The 8,960-nt window shown below is 37.8% G+C and overlaps 1 protein-coding gene across 5 annotated transcripts in view; it reads left to right on the forward strand.

Moving 5' to 3' along the window:
* The window catches only part of ps (RNA-binding protein Nova-1-like protein passilla), an 86,832-nt gene that overhangs the window by 72,170 nt on the left and 5,702 nt on the right, over window positions 1–8,960 (forward strand). For 2 of the 5 annotated variants that reach the window (XM_017618836.1, XM_017618835.1), the window contains exons 2-5: window positions 1,623–1,682; window positions 3,884–4,027; window positions 4,223–4,863; window positions 8,212–8,782. In XM_017618836.1, the coding sequence (XP_017474325.1) occupies window positions 1,623–1,682; window positions 3,884–4,027; window positions 4,223–4,863; window positions 8,212–8,782 (1,416 nt within the window). Of the gene's footprint in view, window positions 1–1,622; window positions 1,683–3,883; window positions 4,028–4,222; window positions 4,864–5,115; window positions 5,650–8,211; window positions 8,783–8,960 lie in introns of all 5 variants that reach the window. The other 3 variants (XM_017618837.1, XM_017618838.1, XM_017618834.1) reach the window with 2 other exon arrangements.

The raw sequence follows: 8,960 nt of genomic DNA on the forward strand, positions 1-8,960 counted from the left end.
AATAATGTGCGAAGGCAAATAACAAGAGTATGTAAGTATGTATATAAGTATGTAGGTGTACTGGCGGCATTTAGATCTAAAAAATACAACCAGCAGGACATTGTGTATTTACTATCGTTTTGGGTGTATGAAATGACAAAGTAATTTTGTATATGGAAGAAAGTGCTTAGCACAGTCAGAAAAAATGATCAAAAATAATGGGATTTTTTTTATCAACTTCAAATTTTATTATACTAAATTTTAACAAGCTACAAAACTGTGTATCAAAAATTATTTTAGAAATTCTAATTAAAATGCTCTGAATTGAGATGAAAACTTTTTGAAATTTTTATAATTTTTGTACAGAGTTAGAAATTTGGACTTATTTGGTTTTATGTGTTGATATTTTAAGGACCACCCTAGTGCAAGGCGGAAATTTTAAGAGATCTTCTAAGTAGGGCTTGTTCAATATGACCTTCTACTTAGAAGCTCTAATAAAATAAAATAAAACGTTTTCAGGCAGACCTATTTATCCAATGAGACCTCCTCGGTGGAAGCTGTATTAGAAATATTCCAATGGCCTTGCCATTCGCAAGCAGATGAGAAGGCGCGTTTCCAAAACAACTTAAGCCAAATAAGAAAACAATCATAGTAGGCGTGTCTGGTGCAAAGTTAAATTTGAACTGTGTCATAATTATTTCGTGTAAATTGCCCCCTTTTAAGGGAAGCTGAATCATATGGCCTTGCAAGTCTGTACATTCCATATGAACAGAAAGTAGTAAAGAAGCGAGCATGAAAGGCGTATCGTTTCAAAAGATCAGAGATAGGGCGGGGATCAAATAACAAAAAAAAAAAAAAAAAAACGAAAAATAACACAACTTCCTCAATAAAAAGACCCTGAATTTTTGGTCATTCCATACATAAAAAATTTAACACGTAGATAACGTCTGTGGCTTTAAAATTTCCGAAAAGCACGTCTAAAAGAGCCCTTTACTGCTTATGTTGCCGACTGGGTCAGAAAAAAAATAAGGTATTTACTTTTCGTTAAGTATGTATCCACGTACGTATATTTATGCAGAGGGGCACATATGTGGGCGGGAAATTAAGGAGAAGAGAGTGACATTGGATCTATTGCGGCTATTAAAAGAGTTCTATTTTGTAAATTTGAAATAGTTTTAACTTCTTGTTACATTTTTATTGTGAGATAATGTTTTGGTTTATAAATGCATCTTATTGGCGAAGGTACAGGTGTGATTTGTAAACATGGCTGGCTAATTATTTGAGAAAATGAAAGTGAAAATCTTAAATTAAATGTAAAAAATTTGCAAAGCAATTCAGGAAACTTCTTACTTTGATTTGTCAAATTTTAACACCGCATCCTTACCCTTTGGCAAATTACCACATCTTCTTACACTATACTTTTTTAAACTAAATTTCTTTAAGCAATCGAATTCGCTCTGTTGATAATGATCCGTCACCATGGAAGAATACAAATATCTAAAAAAAATTTCCTTCATCATTTTTACACACATTAAATCATTGAATGTCTGAAAAACTTGTTTATTTAAATACTAAGTGCGTTTTACAGTTTTAATAAAAATATGTTTTTTCTTTTCTCTCTCTCTCTTTTTCTCTATTTGCAGGTGAGTCAGTTTGTTCGGGAATTGAGGTTGAAATTGAAAATAATAACAATTTCTCTCATGGTAAGCTTTGTCATTATTCATTAACTATCATTACAACCGACTTTCATCTGCCTACAAAATTGAAATTGATACAAAATTAATGCTTTTAATTTATTTTAATAAAAAAACCGTTTCTAATATGCCGTTAAAAGCGCTTTTTGCCTTTTTCTAAAAAAAAAATTTATAAAATTTTCATTTGCTTACTTCTACTTAAGATGTTCTTACACGATATGTATTTGCTTCTGTAAATGTGTCTTTTTCAAAACGTATGTAATTGCGTATGTCTATCAAATTCACAGTCTTTATTTAACTATTTAAAAATACGTTCTTTAAAAACAAAAATAAACTAAACTCCGATGATTCTCTCTGTGTGTCAGATGAAAATAAAAAACATTTCTATTTCCTATGTACGCGCATCTACTTTGTACAGAATCAAATCTAATTTGCCTTTACACGATATGTTGGCATTTGCATATGTAAAAAGTGGCATGTACACATGCAAATACATATCGTGTAAGAACACCTTTATTACTTCCCCTCTGATGAATTATCTTTTCATGTTTGCTTTTCTTTAGTTTATTTATTTTCTTTCATGATCTCGATCTTTCGGCGTTTCAAAAATCCATCAAATATTCTCAGAAGCTATAACAAATTTCCAAAAATTTTCTGTATGTAAATAAACTTAGTTTTTACTAAAATGCTCGTATGTTCTAAATAATAAAAAAAAAACAACGTGCAAGCTTTCACCTTATCTCTAGATTGCTCAGAGCGCACAAGAATATAGCTACAAATATTTTATATTGACTATTAACCAGCTACTTATAAGCAGGAAGAGCTTTTACACCTCACACACGCTATCTCAAAAAGGCTCTGCACGCAGGCAAGGCGGCGCCCATTACCGCTTCAAACCGGTGACGCTCGGAGAGAACTTTTACTCTATGCAGAAAGCTTAAAGAAGTTCTGCCCGCGGGCGCTTCATTGCCTAAAACCACTGCTGGAATGAAAGAGCATTTTGCACTGTGCGCGCTCATATGAAATCTAAAGAAAACATGAAGCTTTGTCTACAGGCTGTAGATCAGCGATGGTCAGGTAGAGCTTTTACTCTGCGTGCCTCTATTAAAAATGCATAGAAAGCTTAAAAGAGCTTTGCCCGCGGGCAAGGCGATGCCCATTACCGCTATAGATTAAAAGTTCTTGTTAATCCAATGATGGACTTAGAGAACTTTACAGTCTGGCAGGAAGCAATATTTTTGCGTTAGTCCATATCACACGGTTTTGAAAAGTGGCTTTCAAAATGTTGAGCTCAGTTTATTAATTTTGTTGCACTTAAAATTAATACCTGCGTAAGAATATTAATTTAAACTGTGCATTTTAATTCTTGATTTATCGTTATTTGCTTTAAATGAATGGAGATTTTTGCATCAAATGCGTTTGCCGTGCTTCAAATAAAATTTAAACTTTATTTGAAAATTTTTGATAGACGTCGCCCTCATCGAATCGTCCAATCTGCAGAGTATTGCCACACTTCGGGCTACTGACAGTACATAATTTTAACTATGGCACTAATATCACGAATATAAATACATATGTACTACCACAAAAAATAAAATAATTGGCGAAATTCGATATTTTTCATATCATTCCATACTTCATGCATCTCATGTTCCCCGTGCACTCACTCCATCTTCGGCGCGAACGCGCGAAATCGCACATCTTCATTAAGTTCATGCCACTTCGGCTCACGCACATACATTTCGCCACTTTTCGCCCAGCCATGCAGCATTCATTTATTCGCCTCATTTCAGCCTAGCTCGGCCGAAACATGCCAACGATTCATTTGAATAATCATTTGAAGCGAAAGAGAGCGCAACTGTTATTATTTTTAATTTTAAATCCTCTTCTGTGTATGTAACGATTTATTAATTTGATATGTATGTATTGTAAATTGCTTATACCATATGTATGTACTCGTATTTGTGTAACGTAACGTATGCGCACAAGAGCGAAATATAAAAAAAAGTAACATTTTGCCTTACGCAGCGGTTACACAAAAAATAATAAAAATAATAATATGATTTTTTTTTTGTAAAAGGCAAATTACAAAAGCAACACTGTCTAATCAAATATTTTATTAACGCGCCTCGGTGCTTTCCGTTTTTTCCTCTCTCTCTTTCTCTCTTCCTCTTAAATGTCTTGTTTCGTTTCAATATTCACATAAGCAGGCGATTCATCGTATCACATGAAGATCCTTGTGCCTGCAGTGGCCTCCGGTGCCATCATTGGCAAAGGTGGCGAGAATATCGCCTCTTTGCAGAAAGACTCCGGTGCTAGAGTAAAGATGTCCAAGTCCCATGATTTCTATCCAGGTAAGTGGAAAATGGAAATAAGAAGAGTGCTCACTATTCTAATTGATTCTCGTACTGCGTTTTTTTTTACCATCTCGCACACGCNATGATTTCTATCCAGGTAAGTGGAAAATGGAAATAAGAAGAGTGCTCACTTTTCTAATTGATTCTCGTACTGCGTTTTTTTACTTTTTTTACCATCTCGCACACGTGTAGGCACCACCGAGCGTGTTTGCCTCATCACTGGCTCTGTGGATGGCATCATGTCGGTTATGGACTTTATTATGGATAAAATACGCGAGAAGCCCGATCTTACAACTAAGATCATAGATACTGATTCCAAGCAGAATCAGGACCGTGATAAGCAGGTGAAAATTTTGGTGCCCAATTCCACAGCCGGTATGATCATCGGCAAGGGTGGTGCTTTCATCAAGCAGATCAAGGAGGAGAGCGGCTCGTATGTGCAGATTTCACAGAAACCCAAGGACATTTCACTGCAGGAACGTTGTATCACCATAATTGGTGATAAGGAGAACAACAAAGCCGCTTGCAAGATGATACTCTCCAAGATTGTTGAGGATCCACAGTCCGGTACATGCCTTAATGTCTCATATGCCGATATTAGCGGTCCTGTGGCCAACTTTAATCCGACCGGTTCGCCGTATGCCACCAATCAGAACGCCATTAATACGAGCACCGCTTCATTGAACTCCACACTGGGACAAACTATCGGCGGCGCAGCCTCAGCTGCAGGTCTTTTGGTAAATGGCACCGGCATCAATTTATCCTTAAATTTGGGTTCACCAAATCCAGCACCCAACTTGGCTGTGGCCACGCAATTACTTGAACACATCAAGGTATTTTGGCAGTAACTAAATTTTGCAACTTAAAGTGCTGTCAGACGTGGCAATGCAAAATATTTCGAAAAGGCTGTCAAATTGAGAAATTTCAGAAGTCAATTGAGAAGTTGCAATTAAGAGTATTTCGAAAGTTGTGTATTTGTTTTCGAAAAGCGAATTGCATGACAAATTTCTGAAAACACTTTTGGGTAGCTCGCGCAGCATACGAATTTTTGGCAANTACGCGAGAAGCCCGATCTTACAACTAAGATCATAGATACTGATTCCAAGCAGAATCAGGACCGTGATAAGCAGGTGAAAATTTTGGTGCCCAATTCCACAGCCGGTATGATCATCGGCAAGGGTGGTGCTTTCATCAAGCAGATAAAGGAGGAGAGCGGCTCGTATGTGCAGATTTCACAGAAACCCAAGGACATTTCACTGCAGGAACGTTGTATCACCATAATTGGTGATAAGGAGAACAACAAAGCCGCTTGCAAGATGATACTCTCCAAGATTGTTGAGGATCCACAGTCCGGTACATGCCTTAATGTCTCATATGCCGATATAAGCGGTCCTGTGGCCAACTTTAATCCGACCGGTTCGCCGTATGCCACCAATCAGAACGCCATTAATACGAGCACCGCTTCATTGAACTCCACACTGGGACAAACTATCGGCGGCGCAGCCTCAGCTGCAGGTCTTTTGGTAAATGGCACCGGCATCAATTTATCCTTAAATTTGGGTTCACCAAATCCAGCACCCAACTTGGCTGTGGCCACGCAATTACTTGAACACATCAAGGTATTTTGGCAATAACTAAATTTTGCAACTTAAAGTGCTGTCAGACGTGGCAATGCAAAATATTTCGAAAAGGCTGTCAAATTGAGAAATTTCAGAAGTCAATTGAGAAGTTGCAATTAAGAGTATTTCGAAAGTTGTGTATTTGTTTTCGAAAAGCGAATTGCATGACAAATTTCTGAAAACACTTTTGGGTAGCTCGCGCAGCATACGAATTTTTGGCAATCTTTATCGATACTACAATGCAACCATGAAACGCGGTACCGGCTGTTCTTTTTATTGCTCTTGGTTATAATTAACTTTACTTTCAATTTGAGGACTAATTTATTGTTAATAACTCAACAAATAAATTTCGAAAAATAAAATTGTCTGACAGTGAAAATATATTTTCTGCGCGATATAGTTGAAGCTGTACATAGGCCTTACCAAACAGAAAAAAGTCTACATACTAAGAATGTTGAATTGACCCTCCAAATTTGGACTTAGGACCGCCCGAAACCGGTTTGAAAACGCCCTATCTCAGAAAATGACTCAAGAACGCCCTAATTCAGATGTTGGTTGAAGAACGCCCTATATGAAAATTTAGTTCAAAACGTTCTATCTCAGACCTTCGTTCAAAAACGCCATATCTCAACCGAAAATATATTGAACAAATGTTGAGAACATATGTATGAACTGAATTCTTAAATACGGCATCTTAAACCAAAACTTTGAAATGGGGCGTTCTTGAAAATTTTTCTAGGTAGGGCGTTTTCGAACAGGCTGCCGAGACAGGTCGATATTACACTCAGCCGTCGGTATGTAGTTTTAGAAGTAGTACATCTGAGCCAAACATTTATGGATTTCTTAAATTTATAGCTCTTTGAAACCCGAATTACTATGGGACCACCCGTCAGGTAACACCTTTCCTTTAAAAAAAAATATAGAAANATGCAAAATATTTCGAAAAGGCTGTCAAATTGAGAAATTTCAGAAGTCAATTGAAAAGTTGCAATTAAGAGTATTTCGAAAGTTTTGTATTTGTTTTCGAAAGGCGAATTGCATGACAAATTTCTGAAAACACTTTTGGGTAGCTCGCGCAGCATACGAATTTTTGGCAATCTTTATCGATACTACAATGCAACCATGAAACGCGGTACCGGCTGTTCTCTTTATTGCTCTTGGTTATAATTAACTTTATTTTCAATTTGAGGACTAATTTATAATAATAACTCAACAGATAAATTTCGAAAAATAATATTGTCTGACAGTGAAAATATATTTTCTGCGCGATATAGTTGAAGCTGTACATATGTATGTACATAGGCCTTACCAAACAGAAAAAAGTCTACATACTAAGAATGTTGAATTGACCTTCCAAATTTGGACTTATGACCGCCCGAAACCCGATTTTTGATAGGCTGAGGCTCCCAACTTAATTTTTTTTTACTCGATCAAAAAGTTCTATGTCATTCAAAAGAACGCATGTTGCTACTTTGACGATGAATAAGCCTCTTTTCTTCTCTCTACGACGCCATGAAATTGTTGCCATTGTGCAATAAGTCACAGCAATCATAGTACGCATATTTTCCAGTATATATCAATGGCTGGGTGGCAGATCGATCTATCTCGGCAGCCGGTTTGAAAACGCCGTATCTCAGAAAATGACTCAAGAACGCCCTAATTCAGATGTTGGTTGAAGAATGCCCTATATGAAAATTTAGTTCAAAACGTTCTACCTCAGACCTTCGTTCAAAAACGCCAAAACTTTGAAATGGGGCGTTCTTGAAAATTTTTCTAGGTAGGGCGTTTTCGAACAGGCTGCCGAGATAGGTCGATATTCCACTCAGCCGTCGGTATGTAGTTTTAGAAGTAGTATATCTGAGCCAAACATTAATGGATTTTTTAAATTTATAGCTCTTTGAACCCCGAATTACTATAGGACCACCTGTCAGGTAACACCTTTCCTTTAAAAAAAAATTATAGAAATCGGTTAACGTGGTCCAAAGTTATGCGGTAACATACTAAAAAAAAAAACTAATAAAAAATATTCCAACGAATTGGGTTTTTGGGCGCTATCTGCAGATTTTGAGGGTCAATTCAAAATTCAGAGTATGCAAATTTTTTAGCTTGCTTAGACATACATTTGTTTTTATTTTGTCTTACAGCGTAATGAATTACAAGCAGCTTTTTTAATGTATTCAAAATTATGCTTTATTATTTCTCACAAGTTCGCGATCAGTGTCACAGGGCAACATTCGAATGGTTTGACAGCACTTGCAGTAAAAATTAAAAATGCTAGGGTAGCACCAGCAAGTTGTAAAATATTTTCGAAAGCGATTTGCGCTCTTTCCGTTGTATGTGGTAACACCTTGCAATTTTTATTTCTGAAACTAATTTCCGGAAAGCGACCAAAATATATTTCTGGCCGTTTGCACGAGAAAATTAATTTTCTCTTTCTCAATTTGACAGCGAATTGCGTGGAAAAGTTGGAAATATTGCGCCATCTGACAGCACTTTTAACTCATACTCATTACTTGACGTTTTATTTAACATTTTCCATCTCTATCTCTCTCACCCCTCTAGATTGCTCTACGCGGCTCCGGCTACTCAGAGACGGCCACCAACGAAGTGTGCGCCGCTCTAGGCGTGCTCGCCAAGTATGGCGTTTTGGGCATGGGCGTTGGTGTACCACATGCAAATGGCACCACCACACTCGGCAGCTATCTGGGTGTTTCGGCGCTGGATCAGCAGACAGCTGCCGCCGCCTCAGCAGCTACTGCCGGCAACGTTTTCGGTGCAGTGGGTCAAGTAAATTTGGATCAGTATACAGCGGCAGCGGCCGCTGCTGCTGCAGCAGCTGCCAGCCGTCCGACGCAGTCGCAGCTGGAAGCGGCTGCAGCCGCACAATTCGATCCGTTCCGACATTTGGGCACTACAGCCGCCACAGCGGCACAAGCTGCAACACCGGTCTCGCTGAATAATAATAGTTTCGGTTTGACTGCTGCAACAGGTACCACGGGTACAACAGCGCAAAGCTTAGCTGCCGCACAACATGCGCTGAGCGGCTTGAGCAAGAGTCCCACCCCGGGTGATTTGGGTGCAAAGGATACCAAAAATGTTGAAATTCCAGAAGTGATTGTTGGCGCTATCTTAGGTAGGCCACACTTTTATTATCCCTACTAAAAATCAAGTAAACCAAAGTTGGTCAAATTAATTTACGTACACAAGCCAATCCGAAGCCTACTATGCACAGACACACAGTTAAATGTTTTTAATGTTTCAAACCAAAATTATCCGCTACGCCTTAAGCCATATTGCCACACAAAAAAAAA

The sequence above is a fragment of the Rhagoletis zephyria genome, unplaced genomic scaffold (genome assembly GCF_001687245.7).
Source record: "Rhagoletis zephyria isolate East Lansing unplaced genomic scaffold, Rhagoletis_zephyria_1.1 Rzeph_scaffold_01721, whole genome shotgun sequence".
Taxonomy (NCBI): Eukaryota; Metazoa; Arthropoda; class Insecta; order Diptera; family Tephritidae; genus Rhagoletis; species Rhagoletis zephyria.